The 22,304-nt window shown below is 37.9% G+C and overlaps 10 protein-coding genes across 10 annotated transcripts; 4 read left to right on the top strand and 6 right to left on the bottom strand. All coding sequences in view use genetic code 12, as the record gives it.

Moving 5' to 3' along the window:
- Positions 1-98: 98 nt before the first annotated feature.
- KGF56_003076 (uncharacterized protein) lies at positions 99-1,763 on the top strand (the record flags this gene model as incomplete). Its single annotated transcript, XM_049324372.1, has 1 exon — positions 99-1,763. The coding sequence occupies one exon, from the start codon at positions 99-101 to the stop codon at positions 1,761-1,763; it is 1,665 nt and encodes a 554-aa protein (XP_049179921.1).
- A 337-nt stretch (positions 1,764-2,100) lies between these two features.
- KGF56_003077 (lysophospholipase) lies at positions 2,101-6,411 on the top strand (the record flags this gene model as incomplete). The annotated part of the gene is made up of 1 exon (XM_049324373.1): positions 2,101-6,411. The coding sequence occupies one exon, from the start codon at positions 2,101-2,103 to the stop codon at positions 6,409-6,411; it is 4,311 nt and encodes a 1,436-aa protein (XP_049179922.1).
- A 132-nt stretch (positions 6,412-6,543) lies between these two features.
- PIF1 (DNA helicase) lies at positions 6,544-9,348 on the bottom strand (the record flags this gene model as incomplete). The annotated part of the gene is made up of 1 exon (XM_049324374.1): positions 6,544-9,348. One exon carries the CDS (start codon positions 9,346-9,348, stop codon positions 6,544-6,546), a length of 2,805 nt encoding a protein of 934 aa, XP_049179923.1.
- Positions 9,349-9,634: 286 nt separating this feature from the next.
- Positions 9,635-12,025, bottom strand: KGF56_003079 (uncharacterized protein; the record flags this gene model as incomplete). The annotated part of the gene is made up of 1 exon (XM_049324375.1): positions 9,635-12,025. The coding sequence occupies one exon, from the start codon at positions 12,023-12,025 to the stop codon at positions 9,635-9,637; it is 2,391 nt and encodes a 796-aa protein (XP_049179924.1).
- Positions 12,026-12,203: 178 nt separating this feature from the next.
- Positions 12,204-13,103, top strand: KGF56_003080 (uncharacterized protein; the record flags this gene model as incomplete). The annotated part of the gene is made up of 1 exon (XM_049324376.1): positions 12,204-13,103. One exon carries the CDS (start codon positions 12,204-12,206, stop codon positions 13,101-13,103), a length of 900 nt encoding a protein of 299 aa, XP_049179925.1.
- An 85-nt stretch (positions 13,104-13,188) lies between these two features.
- SMX4 (U4/U6-U5 snRNP complex subunit) lies at positions 13,189-13,461 on the bottom strand (the record flags this gene model as incomplete). The annotated part of the gene is made up of 1 exon (XM_049324377.1): positions 13,189-13,461. The coding sequence occupies one exon, from the start codon at positions 13,459-13,461 to the stop codon at positions 13,189-13,191; it is 273 nt and encodes a 90-aa protein (XP_049179926.1).
- Positions 13,462-13,642: 181 nt separating this feature from the next.
- On the top strand, positions 13,643-14,536 carry KGF56_003082 (mitochondrial 54S ribosomal protein uL29m; the record flags this gene model as incomplete). Its single annotated transcript, XM_049324378.1, has 1 exon — positions 13,643-14,536. One exon carries the CDS (start codon positions 13,643-13,645, stop codon positions 14,534-14,536), a length of 894 nt encoding a protein of 297 aa, XP_049179927.1.
- A 1,028-nt stretch (positions 14,537-15,564) lies between these two features.
- Positions 15,565-16,494, bottom strand: KSR1 (3-dehydrosphinganine reductase; the record flags this gene model as incomplete). Its single annotated transcript, XM_049324379.1, has 1 exon — positions 15,565-16,494. One exon carries the CDS (start codon positions 16,492-16,494, stop codon positions 15,565-15,567), a length of 930 nt encoding a protein of 309 aa, XP_049179928.1.
- Positions 16,495-16,642: 148 nt separating this feature from the next.
- On the bottom strand, positions 16,643-17,389 carry MRPL8 (mitochondrial 54S ribosomal protein bL17m; the record flags this gene model as incomplete). The annotated part of the gene is made up of 1 exon (XM_049324382.1): positions 16,643-17,389. The coding sequence occupies one exon, from the start codon at positions 17,387-17,389 to the stop codon at positions 16,643-16,645; it is 747 nt and encodes a 248-aa protein (XP_049179929.1).
- A 1,052-nt stretch (positions 17,390-18,441) lies between these two features.
- KGF56_003085 (uncharacterized protein) lies at positions 18,442-21,417 on the bottom strand (the record flags this gene model as incomplete). The annotated part of the gene is made up of 1 exon (XM_049324383.1): positions 18,442-21,417. One exon carries the CDS (start codon positions 21,415-21,417, stop codon positions 18,442-18,444), a length of 2,976 nt encoding a protein of 991 aa, XP_049179930.1.
- Between the last annotated feature and the right edge of the window lie 887 nt (positions 21,418-22,304).

The following is a 22,304-nucleotide window of genomic DNA, read 5'->3' on the forward strand; positions in this document are numbered from 1 at the left end:
CCTCCCATTCCACTCCGGTTCCGATTTCGCAATAATTGAAAAACTCCATATTTTCCTCCCCTCCACGTTTCAAGTTTTTCTTTTTTTTATTACCAGCCATGTCATCCAGCGTTCACGAAGAGTCCTCCGACAACGATCAAGACTCGTTGTTGGAGTTTGAAAGATTAGAGTCGACCTTACCGCCAGCTCTTAAAAGATCTGCATCGTCTTTGCTAGAAGCAATCCAGTCAACAGCAATATCAACACCGACTTCGACTAGTGAGCTGGAGACGCATGATTCTAGAATTAGATCCCCTCAACCACAACATGCAAAGGACTTTTTCACTCATGCAACATATCAAATGATCCCCGGTAGAACAGCCAATACAACACCCAACTTGAAAAATTTGAATCACCGACAGAATTTGATTAATAAACTTTCTAAATCTGAGAATGGTAGAGAGGCTTCTCCGATCCCATTACCGCGACCAAAGTTCAATGAAAGTATCTACAAACCAGCAATGAACTCGAAGCAACCATCAACGGGTGTTTTATGGGCAACCGAAAGAGCAATGGAGTATGGCTATGATTCTGAAAATGTTGGAGATTGGGCCAATTTAGGACAAGGCGCACCAGAGCATGGCGATACAGTTCCAGGATCGTTCCCTAGACCCAAGACAATTAATGTCCCCGATGCTTCAAGGGAGTACGCACCAACAGCGGGTATCAAGGAGTTGAGAGAAGCCGTGGCAAATTACTACAATGAAACTTATAGAACGACAAAGCGTAGTAAGTATACTTACAAGAATGTATGTATTGTGCCTGGTGGAAGAGCAGGGTTGACAAGAATAGCCTCGATTATTAGCGACTGCTATTTGTCATTCTTTTTACCTGATTACACCGCTTACGCAGAGATGTTGTCGTTATTCAAAAACTTTTCACCTATCCCAGTTCCCTTGAAAGAAGGAGATAACTATGAGATGCACTTGAAAATGATTAAAGAGGAGTTGACAAGAGGCGTAAGTGCATTGTTGACTTCCAATCCGAGAAACCCAACAGGTCACTGTTTGAAACCTGAGCAGTTGAATCAACTCCACAACATGTGCCGTGAAAAGTGTTTATTAATCATGGATGAGTTTTACTCGCATTACTACTACGATGATGGATGCACGGGTTCCTCAATAAGTTCTGCTGAATATGTTGAGGATGTTAACTATGACCCGGTTTTGATATTAAATGGATTGACAAAGGCCTTTAGATTGCCAGGATGGAGAATATGTTGGATATTAGGGCCCGAAGACTACATAAGTGCATTGTCTTCAGCAGGCTCGTTTTTAGATGGAGGTTCGAATGCGCCATTTCAGTACGTTGCTGTTGATTTCTTACAACCGCAAAAGGTGAGAAATGAAATGATGGCATTGCAAGTGCATTTCAAGCTGAAGCGTGACTACATTATCCGCAGGTTATCGAAAATGGGGTTCAAGTTTACAGAAAAAAACATACCAAATTCAACATTTTATCTCTGGTTGAACTTATCACATTTACCCGGCAAATTAAGCAATTGTCTTGGGTTTTTCCACGAATGTTTACATGAGAAGGTTATCGTTGTTCCTGGATTTTTCTTTTTAATCAACCCACAAAATTTGAGCCATTTAGAGGAAGCTATATGGTACAACTATGTTAGAATAAGTTACGGTCCCGAATTTCACCATTTGGAAAAGGGGATGGATGGTATCGAACGTATCTTGTATAGATTTGGCTGTTTGCCATACGAAAAAAAGTAGAAAAAGAGTAGAAATGTAGATACATAAAAGTAGAAACGGATACATAGAAGTAGAAATGGATACATAGAAGTAGAAATGGATACATAGAAGTAGAAATGGATAAATAGAAGTAGAAATGGATACATAAAAGCAAGCAAGGAATAGACAATGAATTTTGCTTTACGTTTCTCTCTTCTATTTTTTCATCGCATCAAGTTTAAACTTCTCCGCACAAATTGCAATATTTTATATGCCTGAGCGCAAATCACTTTAATCCATTGAGTAGGAGAGAAGCTTGGCTTGAGGTATTGGGAAGAAGGAAGGAAGGAAGGAAGGAAGGAAGGAAAGAAAGAAAATAATGAGCGAGCAGGTGGACGTAACGAGATTATTGCCGCTGGAATCTCAGAGTACTACTGTTCATTTGGAAGGAAGAGAAGGTGGTGGTGATGGTTCCTACTACGAGTCACTTTTACTCATAATTTTCCGGTGGATAATGATGGATCTTCCCAAAACAATGCTACGACTTTTATCCAAAAACTTTGAAATTAACTTGAATGTATCTTCAATATTGTTAATTGTCGGCTTGCTAATTCTTGCAGGACTACTTGTAGTACGATACAAGTATCTTACTGGTTACTCAAAGGATATTAATACAAAATCTCCATTGAGCCAAGGTAGCACCAATGCAACAAACCAGGGAGGCATCAAACCATCAAAGACAGCTCCTTCGAGCTTACTTGTAGAGAAGAAGAAGGAGACAAGTTTTGGTAATTACTTGGACGAGTTCCTCCTGGCAATCAAAGTGTTTGGGTACTTGGACAAGGCTGTTTTCCATGAGTTGACTAAAAGCATGACGACGCAAAAATTATTTAAAGATGAGATAATGTGCCTTGATGAAAAAGTAGGGTTCCTGATTGTTGTAGAAGGCACGGCGCAAGTATATACCAAGGTGACAAAGAGGAGCGATGATGTTGGGTTAATCGAGCAGGATGAGAGTGAACAAGTGTATGAATTTGATGACTATGAAAATAGCGACGAGATGTTCAAGCTTGGAGAACAAACTTACCAACTTCTAAATGAAGTAAAAAGTGGGGCACCATTAAGTTCATTAATTTCTACTTTGGATTTGTTCAAACCTGCAAAAAGAGAAGGAGGAAGCGTGAGTTTGAGAGGAAGAGCAGCAGCAACTGCAGCAGCGGCGGCAGCAGCGGCAACAGCAGCAGGAGGAGGAGGAGGAGATCTCATGATGTCACCAACAGACTTGAATACAAGCTCAATATCCTTGAATCTAGATTATTTAGATAGACCAGACTCAACTTTAGGGGAAGAAGATCGTATTGAGATGGGTAGAGAAATAGACAGCGATACTTATCCCGATATAATAATAAGACCAAAGAAGAAGAAACATAGCGACTCGATTACTGTGGCAATTATACCTCATTCTGCATTTGAGCGTGTGTATAGAAAGTACCCTAAAGCCACTTCGCATATTGTAACCATGGCTTTAACTAGATTATACAAAGTAACCATGAACACTATACACCATTATCTAGGATTGACTGGGGAAATTTTCAAGCTGGAAGTTGAGTTGAACAAGTGTAGTCAGTTGAGCTTGCCAAGGTATTTGGTAGATGGGTTGCTTGAAAGATTAAACTATGGCAATGCTAGTACGAAAAAGCAACCTAAACAGTATCGTGGAGGTCCATTGGAAAGATCAGCATCAAGATATGTCTTGTTGAATTCGAGGGTAATGAGTAACAATCCAGGAGACTTGCTTTCCTCAGTGCCCATTCTGCGAGATGACTCTAAACATGGCTTGAGTAAACTGTCCTCTTCAACCTTGAATGATGACAGGCGATTGAACTTTACCGACAATATAGAAGAAACAGAAGATAATTCTCTAAGGATAGCAATTATTGAAAATATATTCAAAATCATAGGGATCAATGATTCAACTAATGAATTTCAAGAACCGGCACAATTCCAAAGCTTGAACTCATCAGCAAACAGCTCAGTAGTTGGCTTGAACAACTTTGGTAGCATGTCTTCAAAGAGCCCTCTCCCTTTGATTGGAGGTTACCATGGTGTGTTTAAATACAATCCAAATGAGCCTCTAATGAATACCATCAACATACTGAAATTGAAGTCGCATCAGTCGTCTCCTTCAAGCAGGAGTTCGTCTCAAAAGCCACAATATAGGAAAAGAAATGCCATCAACGAAATGAATATCAAGGACGAATTTGCCAAAGTTATGGACCTCAAGTATATCGAGCCAGATAAAACATTGGTGCAACAAAACTCCATCTTGTGTGGATTATATTATGTTATTAATGGCTCATTAGAAGTACACTACAAGCATCCAGATACTTATTCCAAGACCTCGTCATCAAAGTATGTATACACTGTTAATGCTGGTGGTATTGCTGGGTATTTGTCATGCGTGGTTGGATTTAGATCGTTGGTGTCCATAAAAACACCCAAGAACAGTGGAGCGTTAGTTGCATACATTGGCAAAAATGATTACAACAAACTACTTGACAAATTTTATTTCTTACAACTACCAGTTGCAATTAAATTAAAAAGTCTTTTGTCAAAGCAAATCCTAACTATAGATTATGCCTTGGAATGGTGTCATATACCAGCAGGAAATGTTCTTTGTTCGCAAGGCGACCTAGCAAACGGGTTTCACGTAGTATTGAGTGGACGCTTCAGGGTTGTTCGTCGAAGCAAAAAGAAAAACTCAGACCAAAGTGATATGGAAGTATTGGGCGAATACGGTCATGGAGGGTCTATAGGAGAAGTGGAAGTGCTTACTGCATCGCGAAGGTCGAATTCGTTAATAGCAGTAAGAGATTCAGAAACAGCCAGAATTCCAAGAACCTTATTTGAAATAATGTCTTTCCAAAATCCATCAATCATGGTCAAAGTGTCAAGATTAGTGGCAGCAAAGGTTTTATCTACTGAAAAATCCATCAGTAAGTCATCGCATAATTATATTACCTCTACCAGCAGCGAGGACTTTACGTCTGCCGATTATAAAACTATCACAATTCTTCCCACGGTTTCTGGCTTACCGGTGCGCGAGTTTGCTGACAAATTGGTTCATGCATTGATAACAATTGGTCGAAATGTGATAGCATTGGATCAAGCACTGACATTGACTCATTTGGGTAGACATGCATTTGATGAAAATTTAGTTCGGTTAAAGTTGTCAGGCTATTTTGCTTACTTGGAAGAGGAGTACGAGACCATTATTTACATTTGTGACACACCTGTGCAATCGAATTGGACTTCCACTTGTATATCGCAAGGTGACTGCATATTGTTACTAGCCGATGCCGACGACGAGACCACTGCAACATCTATTGGTGAATATGAGCAATTATTGATCAAATTAAAGACTACAGCAAGGACTGATTTGTGCTTGATCCATCGAGAGAAATATGTCGTGTCTGGATCCACCAGTCAATGGTTGAAAAACAGAGTGTGGGTCCAAGGACACCATCACATTCAAATGTACATGGAAAGAAGCAAAGACTCAATTGGACCTAATAAAAAGTCCTTTATTAATGAGATGGCTGCAAAATTTGTTCAAAACAAATCAATAATTTCCAAATTTGAAGAAACCAGGAAAAAGGCATTGAGCTGGAAGCGCCTGGAACAACTGAAAGACTTGACGTTAAAGTCTCACAAGAATGATTTTTTGAGATTGGCCAGAATTTTGTCGAATGAGGCTGTTGGGTTGGTATTGGGCGGTGGTGGCTCAAGAGGAATTTCTCACGTTGGAGTGGTGACGGCATTGGAGAGACATGGAATTCCTGTTGACTTGATTGGGGGAACATCAATTGGTTCTTTTGTTGGAGGATTATATGCAAAAGATTACGATATGGTCTCAATTTATGGTAGGGCCAAGAAATTCAGCAAAAGGGTAGCCTCTATGTGGAGAATGATATTTGACTTGACTTATCCGGTGACCTCATACATAACCGGTTACGAGTTCAATAGAGGTATTTGGAAAGTATTTGGATTTTCCGAGATTGAAGATTTTTGGGTCAAATTTTTTTGCAACTCCACTAATATCACCAATTCCACAATGGACATACATGATTCAGGTTATGCATGGAGGTTTATTAGAGCATCAATGTCGCTTGCAGGTTTGCTACCGCCAATTGCTTTTAAGGGCTGTATGCTTCTCGATGGTGGCTATTTAGATAATTTACCCGTAATGGAAATGAAGAGACGCGGCGCTAAACATATCATTGCTGTTGACGTAGGCTCAGCAGATGACAGGACTCCCATGAATTATGGCGACACTCTAAGTGGGTTCTGGGTTCTCTTTAACAGATGGAACCCCTTTTCCAAACACCCAAATGTTCCCAATATGATGGACATTCAAATGAGGTTGGCATATGTTGCCAGTGTTAATGCTTTAGAAGAAGCAAAGCGAACACCTGGTGTCTACTATTTACGACCTCCCATTGATAACTATGCCACCTTAGATTTTGGAAAGTTTGATGAAATTTATCAAGTGGGGTTAGGTTATGCTGATAAGTTATTCACAGAGTGGGAGAAAACAAAGGAAGCGCCAAGGATTGCTGGATACATAAAGAGAGATAGCACTAATGACGCCGAGCAAAGAAGAGTTATGTTTAGAAGAAACAGTATATAGCATGAATCCAAGGTATAGAAAAAAAAATAGAAAATAAAATCTAGACGAAAACGACTATGGAGTCGGACAAGATGATGATGATGATGAAGAGGAAAAAAAAGAAAAGAAAAAATGATGTATACAACATGCAATTCACTCGTAACTACTGACTCTAAAGTTCAATTTCTGTTGACCGTGACCACGAGAATTGACCTCTGATGACAAGATGGCTAACGAATTATAGAACTTGACAACTTTGGGATGAGACCGGACCTTCATCACGTTAAAGTTTAGCACCTGTAGACCTTCTCTTGAAGTAGCTCTCGATAAAGCAACATACGATTGGCCTGTTTCAAATACCTTTTTCAAATCGACTTTGACCTTGGTCAAAGTTTGTCCTTGCGACTTGTGTATTGATAAAGACCATGCAAGCATTATAGGGAATTGGATTCTAGAAACAAGTACTTTTCCATCCTCATCTTCAACTGTCCATTCCTCCGGCTCAACAAGCACAGTTCTAGTGTTTACTCCATCTGGAGATAGAAATCTCACCAAGGGGCACTTTTTGTTTTTAAAGTCATCCAATAAGTTATCATTCAAATCCATCCTCCTTGTTGTCTTCCTTCGGTCTTCCTCGGTTTGATTCTTTTGTGTGAGCGAGCCAGTAGTAGTGGGGCCCTGAGGCATATCTGATTCACTATAAACAAAATCTTTCAATATACCATTCTCGTTCGCTTGTTCTTCAGACAGAAAGGCTTTCATATATGTATCTTTATCCATAAAGTCAACAATGGTGCCCAAAGATCCATTCACTAAAGTTTCGTCAAAGTTTTTGATGCACATAACTTGAGCATCTTTTTTCAAGTGAAGTTCCTGAGGTGCCAAGAAATTGGATAGCAATCCAATTCTTTGTTTCTCATCCAAAGACCCCGTGTCATGTGCTCTATAATAGATTTCTTCTCCAGGTAATGCTCGAAGTCGTATGTTATTAGCTCTCTCTACTTCGTACCTAGTGGCAAATAATTCGGCAGGAACAATACCTGGAGGACACTTCAAGGGACGACTCAACTTTTTGAACTCTTGAATTGTTCGAACTGAAATTTTGCCATCTCGCATTTCGTTCAACATATCGATAAACGTCTGGTCACCTTTTTGCCTAAAGACCTCCTTTAGTATAATAGTTTCCTGAATTGTTTCTTTCCAAGCAAGGCATTCAAAAGAAAAAAATGCTTCAACATCTTCGTTCAATTCGCCTTCGGCATTCACCTTTTTAACCACAGGTGGTAATTGGTAAAAGTCACCACACGCAACCAATTGAATACCACCAAATGGCGCATCATTCTTTCTAAATATCTTGGCTATTTCATTCAACTTATCTAATAATGCACCATCTACCATTGAGATTTCATCAATAATCAAAACCTTTGTTTCCAACCATCTTCTCAGTGCTTTTTTATTTTTTCTTATTTTCCTTACCAAAGATTCAACATTCGAATTCCCTAACCCGATACCACTAAAACTATGCAAGGTTATACCACCAATATTACAGGCAGCCAATCCTGTAGACGCTGTCACTGCAACTCCATGGGGATATATGTGCTTAAGGGCCTTGATAATGGATCTCAAAAGAACGGACTTTCCAGTACCAGCCGATCCGGTATAGAATAAGGAAACTCCCAGCAAGACCCTTTGTAAGACGGATTCTTGTTCTCTAGATAAAATTATGGGCTGAACCTTTTTGCTCAATGTAGAGGTTTCCACTGGAGCCTTTTCTGACACGTTATCTATAGATGGCTTTTGTGTGGCTAGCTGCAAAGTATAATTTACTGGAGTCTTTTTTGGCTGTTCAGATTGTAGCCCCGTTGAGTAATAACGCGCAGCTTGACAAGGAGCCTTGAAATCTTTTAAAATGTTTCGTATTGGAACCAGAGGCGGCGATTCAAGACAAGAGTTCAATCGTTTTCGCGTTGGTGACTCGGAAAGCTTTATCTGCAAAGCAGGATTATGTTTCTTCGAGGGAGATTCGGATTTTGATGGCGATGTTGTTATTATATGTTTCATAGTTGTCAGTCGTTGAGGAGCTTTGATAATTGGTGTTTGTGTATGAAGCAGAAAAGACGCTTTTCTAAGTTCCGTGGGTGACACTTTTGGATCAAATGAAGAATCTTCATGATTCTCTTTTTGTGGTGATGGTGATGAGTGTTTGCAGGTATTGCCAACGGCTGCGAGTACTTCATTATCCTCTTCGCTAAATTCAAAACTAGGATCATACGCCCGAGAGCCAGAAGATTCACTCTGGGAAATCACTTTAAGCTTACTACTGCTTTCTAAAGTTTGGGAATGCTCTTCTTCTTTTTGTTGCAGATTTGCAGTCACTCTGTCTCGGTTTTTGGAAAAGTTTCTAGGCGAGGACAATTCGCTATCGCTGAACTCAAAAAGATCATCTACATATGCTTCAGTAGGCTCCACTAATGCGTCATTACCTTCCTTATCGCCGTTTTCCTTGGTATTCGAATTCGTATTAGACTGTAACTTTAGTCGCAGTGATGGTGTATTATCACTAAATTCAAACGATTCTGCCAACATTTCCTCTGTGTTACCAAACCCTCCCTTTGATTCCCGGTCCTGCCTCCCTACTCTATGCCCGTCAGCAAATCCGTTTGTCGAGCTTTCGTTTTCGCAAAGCTGGGCGTCACCACCAGCAGAGTTCTGAGACGCGCTTTCTTCTCCAAAAGAGTCATCTATATCGATTCCCTCCAAAGCCGAAAGATTTGCGTGACTAAGTGCCCTCGTACCGAGCATAAGCTTCTGAAATTGACGTATATATTCTTTTCCTGGATTGGTAAAACTTGTAATACTCAATGCCTGATTTGCGTGTCTTCTAATAAAAATATTAGATGATATTAAGTTTCTAGACGTGTATCTTCTTATGACAGCTATTACTTTTCTCGAGTACATCAACGGGTCGTACCTCCGAGATTGAATCCGATCTCTCTTATATAGGCACTAGGGCACTTGAACTTTGGTTTCCTTGTCAATATCTTCTCTAATCCTCATATAAAGATAGATATATATATAAAATGAAATTAAAACATTTTTCAAACAGAGAGAAAAAGAAAGAAAGAAAAAAAAAAAAAAAAAAGAGAAAAAAGAATCGCAGAGTGAGAGAGGAAATGGAAGGAATCAAGTTGATAAAAACTTGTGTTTAATTTTGTTAACGTATAAAAGACATAGGGGTTGTTGTTCACTGTTTAGTAGCCCCTATAGCCCATCCCAAACCAGAAACAAACAAGTTTGAAATTTTTTCGCTGGCGTTGTTGCTTCTTTTCGTAGCATCTGTAATTAGTCCTTGTGTGATTGAAGTAATTGGTTGTTGTGCCTGTGGCTCATAATCGTATGATGTTTTGGCCTGGTAAACTTCTTTTTCTGAACAGTGCTTTTCAATTTGCCTATTCAAGTTGTTCCACTGATCTAGAACAATGGTTACGTGATCTCCACAGTTGATCCTCTGTAGAGTTAACGATAATATCTGTCTTTGTTTAATCCAAATACCAAGTATATCGGATTCATCACTCTCCAACCAGTCAGGCGATACAAATTTCCCCACTTGATAAAACGTTAGCCAAAACTCGTCAATGTTGGTCGTGGCTGCAAAATGCTCAAATAACTCGATACTTTGATCATAAGCAAATGAAAAATTGTTATCAACTAATGCACTTTCGATACAGGCACTTTTCAACTTGTTGAAGTAAAAATTGCTCTCAACTAGATCCAAATTATCAAAGTATAATAACAAGTCATTTAAAATTCGAAACAATTTCTCAAATGCTAAATATGATTTTGCGTTTTGTTCTAAAATGATGGTTATCAAATGAAAGCAGTTTTTTTCGTCAATTTGGTTGTTTGTTATCTGGCCCGAGAATTTGATCAATTGACTAGGAGTAAATGGCTTATTCTTTTCAACAACAATTTTGAAATTTTTCATAGCACTCATTGCCTTGAATAGATGTTTGAGCTTAACAATTTCTTTCCGGTTGGCTTCAGACAAATCTGACTGAGTTGGATTTTGATTTTCAACCAAGTCAAGACATTTTCTTGACTGATGCAAGTGACCAATCTTATCATTGATATTCGTTGCCTGATTAAAACTCTCCCAAAATTTTTCCATTACCAACTCGTAGATTTCCTTTGTCGACAAGTCAAATCCTCCGTCTTTAAGTAATAAAGTCACCTGATCAAATAAATTAGCAGTTAGCAATCTCTCAAGTAAAATATAGTTAACTACGTTTGCTTTCTTTCCTCGTGGCACAAAGACTTTTTGAAATACCTCAACCATTTGAATCAACTGCTGTGAATTGGAAGCGTTTATATTGCAAGTAATTTTGGAAACTTCCTTTTGAAGAGAGCTGTCGTTGGAGTTGAATTTTAATTCAAGATATTTATCCAAAGTGAGTTTGCTTATAGGGAACAATCTTTGACACGTTGCAATTGCATCTCGAAGAAAAGCTGTGTATTTTATTTGGAATAAAGGATGCAAGGGGTTATGGATGGATGAAAACTCATCAAACGTTGCAGCAGTTATTGACAGCTGCCAATCAAATTGTAAGCTTGGGGGTTCAACAGCAGTATCATCGCAAACTATGGCAGACAATGTTTCGCTGATAATGTCATACAATTTCGTCAAGTCCACTGACGAAATAGCACTCGCTTGAAGAATAAATGCATTGTAATAGCACATTACCAAGTATTTCTCGACAATATTCTGGATTTTGGAAATTCCCAATTGATTTGCAAGCATCTTGATGCCAATATTCCATAACTCAAACTTTTGTTGAACCGAGCCATGATATTTAGTAAACATCCAACTTTCCAAAGGTTCCAAATCAAAGTCATAATGGCTTAAAATTGGAAGTATTGTATATTGAAACCAGGACTTGACACTGTGCACCTGGTCGCTGTCTATTGGATGCACTAGGATATCAAAATGTTCTTGCAATGAGTGTGACTTGAGGTATGCGTGCAGCGATATCAGCTCCAGCTGATAGATCGACCCAAAATGAGTCCAGTAGTATTTGTATGGTTCTATGACACCTTGTTGCCATAGCCGAAACTCTTTGAAATCAACATTTTCAAATAGTCCGCTTATTTCATTTAGATCTCTGTACGATCGACTTAAATCAAACGTTTTAGCTTGTATAAACCGCAATAAGTTCATATTCGCGTCAATCAGCTCATCGTATTCAAATCCAAGTGCTTGCGATTTGGAATTGGTGTCAATGAGTAAGTCATCTGCTGTTTGAATTAGTGACGTTTCATTTTCAATTGACTGAAATGGATATGTAGCGTCTTCTGCTTCAACAATCTCAATTTCACTTAGTATGAACTCAGCTATTTCAGATACCAAACTATATGGTATAGTTTCCGGGTACGTATATACCAAAAGGGTGTTTAACAAGTTTGCCTTGGTGACATAGTAAGGTCGAAAGTTTATCAACCTAGCTTTTACTATGCGTAACTGTGATAAAAGTTGCTCATAATCCTGCAGCAAAGAAGAGGATAGTACTTGTACCAATGATACATACAAAGAAGCATCAAGTGACCTCTCAAGTGGGCGTTTACTCCTCTGTTCCTCCATCGTTTCAACGTTTGTTGTAGCTAATTTCAATAAAAAGAATGTTAGAAATGTACAGAGTTGAAAGATTGAAAAAAAAAAAAGAATAATATAAAAAAGAATCAAACATGTACAAGAGCGCAAGGAGATTTGTTAGATCAGTTTCACCAAACTGGGAGTCACAAGTCACATTTCGTCTCAAATGGCTACTCCTAAACAGCAGAGGTTGATAGATGACACAGTGAGAAACCATGTTAAGTATTACGATGTTGTATTTTCGTCATATTTGAAGATTCGGCAGGAAATACTATTGTTGAATACAACTATCCTTAAGGAACTTAAACAACAGGAGGAGGAGGACTTTCCCTCTGTAGTGTTTCAAGAAACGGCATTCAAACTACATCAGTTACTACTAGATTTACAGAAACTGGAGCTTCTATACAAGGCACATATAGAAGAACTCGTCAATGTTTTACAAATACAGAAAGTATTGAAACCCGATATATTAACCAGTGTGAACTCACAGTTGGAGTCGATTATCAAGCAAAATGAGGAGCTCGAAAAAAGGATAAAGGATATCAAAAATGTGGAGCAGCCTATACTAGAGAAAATCACAACATTGGTAAACAGTTGCAATACAAATTTGGCCGTCCCAACAGCAAGATTGTTGCACCCCGATGTAATCAGTGGATTGGGGAAAGATGAAGACAAGAAGGAAAAAGAGTCTACTCAGATAGATTATCGATTGCTAGTGTTTGATACAAGGGACTTGCAAAAACGATTCTTGGATTTGACTGCCGATAAGCTCAAAAACACCGATATTGATGAATATTTAAAAATCAACTCAAAAATCTTTGATAGGTTTAAAAATGACGATTCAAGAGTGATTTATAAGTTACCGAGATCTTCATTACATGAGTTGGATTCAACCACAACCCTTGATAAATATGATGGGTTAATCTCTAAAACAATTGAGCAGATTCAAACTTTGCAAAAAGAAGGCGAGTCCATTAAGTCGAGCTGGAATAAGAATGCAAGTAAAATCACCAAGATGGACGCTATTTTAAAAGAGGATGAAAATGACGTGGAAATGAGCCAATGACTTGTCAAATGTCGTAAACATATATGTATATGTATATGTATATATATATATATATATGTATATATATATATATATATGTATATATTTAATCTAAAACGGGACTTATCAATATCACCGAGTCTCCCCTTACGAAAACCATATCTGTTTTCTTTATCACTGGCTGCGTTTCTTTCGATTCACCGTATATTGTTTCCGTAGCATCACTCAATACCATATTGCAATGACTATCATAACCTTGTAATTTACCGGTCAACTCTCGTGCTCCTCTCAATTTCACTATTACATACTCATCCAACTGAAACCGTATCAAGTCAAGTGGCTCTTGTTGTTGGTGGTGTTCCGTCTGTATCGTAGACATATCCCCTTTTCTAGTTTCTTCCTCACCGAATCTAAACCCTTTGACTCTTTCTTGTACTGTTTTTTTTTTTTTTTTCACGCACTGGTGAAATTTTTTTTCAAGCAAGAAGAAGAACAAGAAGAAGAAGAAGAGGAAGAAGAAGAAGAGGAAGAAGAAGAAGAAAAGTGGGAGTAAGAAGGCAATGTCTTTTGCTAGTGTACGTTTTTTCCTGAGAAGCTCGATAAGGTCAGCAAGTACTAGGAAGTTGAGGTTCACAAATTTGTCCAAAGTGAAATTACGTGAGCCTATTGTTCCAACGGTTGAGAATTTTAAAGTATCACCCGATCATCCATTATGGCAGTTTTTCCCCCAAGGAAATGCGACAAATAGTGCTATTCGTGAACCGGATGAGCTAGATTTGAATTCTAGAGAATGGACAAGTGCTGAGTTGCGTCAAAAGTCATTTGAAGATTTACATAAATTATGGTATATCATTTTGAAAGAGCGCAATATATTGGCTAGAGAAGTTCGAGTTGGAGAAAGTATAGGGATGGCAGATGCCAGGCAGTTTGATTTGCTAGATGAGAAGCTTGTTAAATCGCAAAAGAGGATAAAGCAAGTATTATCGGAGAGACACATTGCTTTTGAACGAGTTGAAGCTAGTCCCGATGTGATTGCAGAACGACAAGAGTATTTGGATGGGTTTGCCAAGAGATACCTTGAAGCAGCGACGGGCGCTGAAAGTGAAGAAATGGATAAAAAGTTGGACCGATTACAATATGCGATATTTGGCATTGAGCCCGAACTAAACTTGGAGACTTTGAAAGATGATATCGATGTAAACTTTATCAAGGGGGTGGAATATTCAAGTAATTTAAAGGCAAAAAGGTATGTGAAAACAAACCTTGGAGAAGAGTCATTGCTACCATTGAATGGGCCTATGGAAGAATTGCCTTTTTTCTTGCACGATATTGAAGAAGCTGTTGAACAAGTTAAGGAATTGAGATTATCAGGCAATTCGCGCACACTATACAAGAGCGAGGTTATACCGTTCCTTATCAAAGCTATAGGAAAGCATCTTGAATCTTATGAGTAACGGCGTCTTACTAATTTAGAGATAATTAGCTGTATATAAAGAAAGAGAACGTGTGTAAGAAAAAGTATGTTTTGTTGTTGTTCTTCAACATTCCATGAGTGAAGGAAAGGAGCACCAACTAGAGTTGAAGCAGAGCACAGCTCTGCTGAAAAGAATGGCCCATCTGCTTCCTCTGCTGTGTAACTGTATATAAAGAAAGAGAAAGTGTGTTTGAGCGTATGTGAGTATCTGAGGTGAGCTAGAGTATTTTGTTATTCTTCATCATTCCATGAGTGAAGGAAAGGAGCACCAACTAGAGTTGAAGCGGAGCAAAGCTCTGCTGAAAAGAATGGCTCATCTGCTTCCACATCAGAAGCTGGCGCCTCTGTTGTGTAATCAACCAATGGAACACCAGGCCGAGTCGTTCCTTCTTTTTTTTCTCTCATGGTAATTTTTTTTCTCTCTTCATCTCAACTAATAAGGAGCTTTGGCTATCATTATTACTGGGTTTGGATTTAGATTAGTAGTACTGGCTTTGAATTTAGGTTACTAGCACTAGAACGAAAGAGAGATTAAATTACAATATGGGTGGTGGTATACATGGCTTTTTAGGCGGTGTGTTATTAACATCAACATTGACATATTATACGGGACAAATGTTTCGTGAAAATCTGAACTTTATATCCCAACAATTAAAGCAATCCAATAACATTATAAATAATCGGATATTATCGAAAACAGATTACACACAAACAGAGGTACCCAACAAACATGTCACGATAACAAGAAGAACCGACTTTAAGGAGACGTGTAAGGATATTTGGAATGAGGAAATTATCAAAATGGTGAATTGGGTATATAGTATTAATTGGTATAAACTTGGACTAAAGATCGATAGTGAGTCTAGTAAATTGGTCGATAAGTTAGCTGAGCAGTTTGTAACTAAAAAATGAAATGAACCTAGAGTAGATATTCGTGAGAGAGACAGTAAAAGAGAGTAGAGTAACGACTAGCCCTTGCCTTGCCTTTGGCATTTGCAAGGAGGATTTTTACTTTTTGAATGAGTTTGCAATATCTCTACCAATGGTCCACATCACAATTGGCTCAATAATCAGAAATATGAAGCTGACAATAACTTGGAAAATCCACCATTGGTGCGGGCGTACTCCCAATACACTACAGCTCAACAACCATCCAATGAAATCAGTAGTTATAGTGTCGTATCCCTTCAGTAGTTTATCGATGATAATACCAGCACATTCTTCTCCTGAGATTGGCTTACTTGGCCCTTCAATAGTTTTAGTAATCTGTGGTTTAGTTCTTTGCTCCTCTTCAAATCCTTCACTTTGGAAATTCCCAGGGTAAACACACGATACTCTGAAATTGTATGGTTTTAGTTCCTGCCTGAGTATGATTGATAATGAATCAATTGCAGCCTTCATTGGAGCATATTGACCATACCCAATGAATGGGAAGAACCCAACAACAGAGCCAAATAAAACAATATGTCTCTGTGGCCAATCCTTAGAAAGAGTGGTACTGGGTTGACTTGTAAGCATATACTTGAATCCCGAGTGTACTATATTCACTGCGGTTTTGTAATTAACATCTATACCCAAGGATATATCATTAGCAGTTAGATCATTGAATAGTTTGGGCATACTTGATCCTGCACAACAAATAATCACATTAGGCTCAAACCCCAGCGAGTACGTATCCTTCCATAATCTTTGACAGTCTTCATACTTTGACGCGTCACATGTGAAATACGTGACTTTTGCAGTATGCGATGGTCCTGTTTCAAGAGCCAAAATTGACTTTCCATGAAATTGAAGTTTTTCAGTCGTTCGGGCAACAAGTACAATTGAACAATTTTGAAGGTATAGTTTCCTAGCCAAGTCAACACCAAGACCCTGAGAGGCACCAACTATCAATGCAGTTTTACCATCTACGTTGAAATGAGACTTTGAAAACCACATTTCAACACTGAGGTTGGTTTCTAGAAAGCCAATATATCTTTTCTTTTTTTTTTTTTTTTGAACTTAATTTACTTTTTTTACTTGATTCATTTCTCTCAAGTCTACTGAGAGAGGTGAAATCATGGGCTATATACAAAAGCTATAAGTGTTATGTGGACTTCAAGTAAGGTGATTGTGGTAAAGGGACAGGTTCCATTTCCCTCCTTGGCCTAACGTTGTACTTTTTAGACACCAATAATTTCCCCTTTAAACTTCCTGTATGTCTTTCCATATTGGGTAAATTCTTCAATATCTTTTGCATTTTTTCATCACTAGGTTCCAGATCATCTTTGATTCTAAAAAACTCCTTCTTGCAAGTTTCTACCGCGTCTCTAAACACTTGTTCTCCATTGTGTCTGTTTGCAATTAATTTCTTCATATTCAACTCTGTTATATCGTCCAAAGGCACATTCTGCAACTCCAATCTTGCCACTGTTTTCGCAATGTACCAAAACTTGACCTCATATTTCGAGTCAACTAGTTCAAGTACGCTCATTGGAGCCTTATCCTCACCTAAACGAGGCTCCAACTTGATAATCCTAGTAAATCCGTGTGTCCTATTAGCATATCGTTTACTCAATTCATTAATCACTTTAGTGCCAACACTAGCTTTATCGGGGGGTTGCAAATACTCCAATGAAGCCATTTTCGATAGTTTCAATTTCGGATCCTCGGTAAACTTGCTATTCTCCTTCAAAGCTCGTGCTAAAAATTTTTCAATCAATGGTTGGGCCTTGCTAGCTTTCGACAGCGTCGTCACAATATATTCATTTCGTATCAAGTTGGCACAAAGATTCTTATATATCATTGCCTTGTGACCAGCGACATTCTTCTGCACATTGTTAACCGTAACCATACCTGCCAGCAAACTAGTGTGAATGTGAATCCACCTGGTCTCTTTATATCTCTACTAGTCTAATGAGAATATAAGCCTGAATATATATTTTTTTTTCCATCCCTCATAGTGGTGTTTCAGTGTCGTGAAAAACTAATTGACAATAAAATCTGACACTTCCATTTTGAGCCCGAAGGATTGAAATTTTTTTTTCAACCTCATCACGAGAGTATATATATATATTCATTGGAGTTATCTTCAAGATAGTAAAGGTACAAGATGCATTTGATGTATACTTTAGACGATGAGGGGAAAAGAATCTATACATTGAAGAAGATTACTGAAGATGGTAAAATCACTGATTCGGCCCATCCTGCGAGATTTAGTCCCGACGACAAGTATTCAAGACAAAGAGTTACCTTGAAGAAGAGATTTGGGATGTTGCCTACTCAAAACTGAGCATGAAATGAAAATTATCAGGTGAGAGGGATAAAAAGGTAGATGCAACAAGGCTGAGTCAAATATGAATATAAGAGTTTTTGGAAATAATTTGGTAAACATTGGTTTTCTACAGATGCACTATCGAGCGACACTATCGAGCAGAGCGAGATAGTGGAGCAGCACCGACCAGTGACACTATTGACACTATTAGAATTTGTAGATAATTGTATTTACGAATGTAATAATCTAATTTGTTTTGTGATTTCTATCGACACTATTGAGCGACACTATCGAGCAGAGCGAGATAGTGGAGCACACTGACTAGCTTCTACCGACACTACCGATACTATCTCGCTCTGCTCGATAGTGGAGCACACTGACTAACTTCTACCGACACTATCGACACTATCTCGCTCTGCTCGATAGTGGAGCACACTGACTAGCTCCTACTATTATCTTCTGGTTTCCTCCTCTTTTACCAAAATACACTAGAGAATCAATACAGTTGAAAAAAATGGAGTTTGGTATTTTTTTTTATTTTTATTTTTTATTTTTTTTTTTTCGCAGCAATTGATTTGCAACTTTGCCTATACACTTGTCTCTTTCTTTACAGAATTATCCCGTTTCAATATTTAATAATAATAATTTGTAGTAGGGGAATTCTCTCCATTTATTCCACCATTATTACCATAACTATTATAGGATTTATCCAAGGATACGGCACTAGAAGGAATGATATGAGCACCACCAACTGGGAAGTTCAACTGTTGCTGCAGTTGTTGTTGTTGGTGTTGTTGTGGATGAAAGTGCAAGTGTTGAGGTAATTGTGGATGTGGATGTGGATGTGGATGTGGATGTGGATGTGGATGTGGGTGCGGATGTGGAGGGGGATGGAGTGGTGGGGGTATGACATACATAGGAAGTTTTGTCGCTTGATTCGGTATAGTTCTTGCTGGATTAGGTGTAGCCACTTGATTGTTTCCATACATGCATGGATTATGGTACCCGTAGTAGTAAGGCATCATTGGCTGATAGGCGTAATAAACACCTTCAGGAGTTGCGCCGCCACCATTTGACCTAGGAGCATTGCCACTTCTCAAAAGATAATCTCTAGAAGTCGACTTTATTTTTGCATTGGGTAAATTAGGCATTGTTCCCGCATTCCCCAAAGGAATAACAAACTTACTGATTGTGGGACTATACCCAAATCGATACTGATTATTATTGATGTTACTTGTGTTAGATTTTTGTATTGCAAATGAAGACTGAATTAAGATTGGATAACTCAGATGATGTTGCAGTTGCAGTTGCAGTTGGTAATTTTGGGGGTGTTGTTGATTTACTCGAACAATCTTATTGTTTGTCATTAATATTGCTCGGATTGTCATCTTGAAAGTCTTGTAGAAAATAAACCCAATGCGTCCATTCTTCTTAGGTTCCACCTCTGTGCCTTCTGAATACTCTTCATTTTCGTTTACCTCGTCTCTCTCATCATTATCATCGTCATTATCATCATCATCATCATTGCTCTCTTCCTCCCTTTCTTCATTCCCTCCTTCTCTATTTTTGCCCTGATTTGCATAAAAATGCGGCTTGATAATCTTGGCAGATTTAATGCAACCAAATTGTTTCCAAAATAACCCCCACGTCAAATCGTCGTTTTGGAAAACTTGCAGTAGATTATTGACATAAAGGTTAGTCTCTTGATAATTAACACCACGTATAAATGAATTTATAGTATAAATTGGATTTGGGTAGTCGATATTGATAACCAGTAAAGTTGGTGTCTTGTTAGTTGGTGTGGCTGGTATATTCAAATTACTAAAACTCAAAAAATACTGATTTGCCAGGGAGAATAAATTAAAATTATGTTTGTGTTGGGCTAAAGTGATGCTTAGCTTCTTCATTTTCTCTTTAACGGTATTTTCATCCTCCTCTCCCTCCTCTTCATCCTCCTTCTCCTCCTCCTCTTCTTCTTCTTCTTCTTTCTCAACATTATCCATTAAGCCTGGTAAATTACCTGTATCGAGCAGATTAAATTCGTCCCAGGATAATCCATTCAAATAGTACATTATTCTCAATGTGTTTTCAACCAAATTAACAACCGGCTTGAATCGAATATATCCGAAATCCATAAACTTGTAACGTTGATGAGTATGGGATGAAATACCTGAAGATAGTGGTTCATCTTTAACAACACCATTACTACTGTCTACTAGATTGACTGGGAAATATATGGCATCTATTATATTTTCAAACATCTTAAACTTATCAATAAACTTTTCAAATTGAAACTTGGAGATATAGTCCGTGGGAAAGAAATTGGTCAAGTTTTGAACAATGATTAAAGAGAAATGGTCCTGTGAAGTGGTAGATGCTACAATTGGGGGTGGAACTGTGGATCTTAGTGGGTACTGAAGGGGGAGCTGCTGCTGCTGCCGTTGCTGTTGCTGTTGCTTCATCCCAAACAGAGAAAGAGACAATTTGTTGAAAGTTAGATTCAACAGTGGATGTGGTGCTTGTGGATGTTGTAGCGGCGGCGCATTAGATGCAAATGACGCCATTCTCTCTCTCTTGTTGAGATACTTGTTCAAAAACAATGCAACATAGGGATTTTCATGGAATATATTTGGAACCAAGCGATTACACTTTTCAATCAATAAATCGACATCCAAATGGTTTGAAAATTTGACAATTGCAAATGCTGAGGATAAGGAAGGTGATGTTGATGAGGAAGAGGATGAAGTGATTGATGATAGTGAGCTCGAAAGTGCAGCATGCTTATTGTTATTGTTATTGTTATTGTTATTATTGTTATTGTTACTGTTATTGTTATTATTATTGTTGTTGTTGTTGTTGTTGTTGCTGTTGTTATTGTTATTTTGGTTATTGTTATTATGGCCCACTGCTTCATTCTTGAACAACTTCACCTCTTCCAAAGATTTAAAGTGACAGTTATCATACAAAAATTTATACAATTTGTGCATCTTTGAACCTTGTTCAACGGCATCTTTTTTCAAAATGATAAAATCCGCATCACTAGAGTCTTCCAGGTCAAATACGATTTCACCGGACAAGTTCTTGATAAAAAGCACACACGGATTTGAAACAAACTTTGAATAATCCAATTGGAAAACAACATTCTCTTCATACAAATGAAAAATCAACTCTTCCAAACTAGATTTTTGTTTAAATCCAATATTGAACACTTTTCCCTTTTCGCTATCTTCTAATATTTCGCCGATGAATACTTTCAGATGTTGCAGAATCACGTATCTTACATCTTGTTCCATTTTTTTGCTCCCAATAGGGATTTTCAAAATAACAGGGAAATTGAAAAACTCAATACCATCTTTTGTTCGTGAATGATCACCAAAGTTACCACCTTCGCCTCCTTCACCACCTTCACCTCTAAAGATATATTCATTCAAACAATTGATCAACTCTTGGTTTGGTTTTTCTTCCAAATGCTTTCTTCTCTGAATAGATCTCTCAACACCTTCATTAATAGTGTAATTAGTTAAACCCAGTGAAGCTGACGTTGGCTGCGACTCCAAGCTACAAGTAGACCTAGAAGTACTCGATAGTGATGGCGACGTTGGTGTCATGTTCATACTAAAAATATGAGTTTTTTTTTTTCTTCCCCCTTGGAGTTAAAAATAGTGACTGAATTGGACTTAAAAAAAAAAGCTAGCTGTTCTTCAAAACCTACTTGTTATTTGCAACTGACTTTTCTCATACAAACACACTTATTCAAACTCTTCCTACCAGCTTAGTTTTCCAATCAAGTCCAGCCGGTTTAAGTTCTTAACCTGCCAACTTTTTCAACCTTCAAAACGCTTTGGTTTATAAATTTTTTTTTTTTTTTTTTTTTTAATTCCCCCTCGGTTTTCAGCCTTCTATGTAAAGCGTATTAAAAAAACGAGTTTAAAATTTTAAATCTTTTTTACGAAGCTGTGGGACCAAATAGAAATTGAAGTGCGTCAAAATGTGAATCACAGCTAAAAAGTTATTAAGGCACTTGGGAATAAAAAATGTATTGAATTAAGTGTGATTTATTTATTGTAACACACGGGTTTAACAAAACGTTACCTCTTTTGGTTTTTTGTTGATTTTATCCTTCTCTGTCGATTTTTCCTTTTTCTATGGCCAGAAGAAAACTCACACAAAATTGTTCTGGTCTTTCAATCTGTTGGACAATAATACTTTACAATAAAGTGTAGTAGCGTTTCTACTAAGACAACTCTTGAAAAATGATGATCAATAGAAAGGATTGAAAAAGAGCCCCAAAAAAAAAAAAAAGAAAAGAAAAGAAAAGAACTAGAAGGGTGATATAGTCAGTTGACTGTGGTTTTGAAATTTAATCTTCAAGAAAGCTTGATTTCAGAAAATTCTCTCTAGTAAGAGACAATTTTCGATTCCCTTTGGTTATTTTGGTTCTTTCTTTTTTCTTTTTCTTTTTTTTTTCTTTTTCTTTTTTTTTTTTTTTCTGTCG

The sequence above is a fragment of the Candida oxycetoniae genome, assembly GCF_023343755.2.
Source record: "Candida oxycetoniae strain CBS 10844 chromosome Unknown scaffold20, whole genome shotgun sequence".
Taxonomy (NCBI): domain Eukaryota; kingdom Fungi; phylum Ascomycota; class Pichiomycetes; order Serinales; family Debaryomycetaceae; genus Lodderomyces; species Lodderomyces oxycetoniae.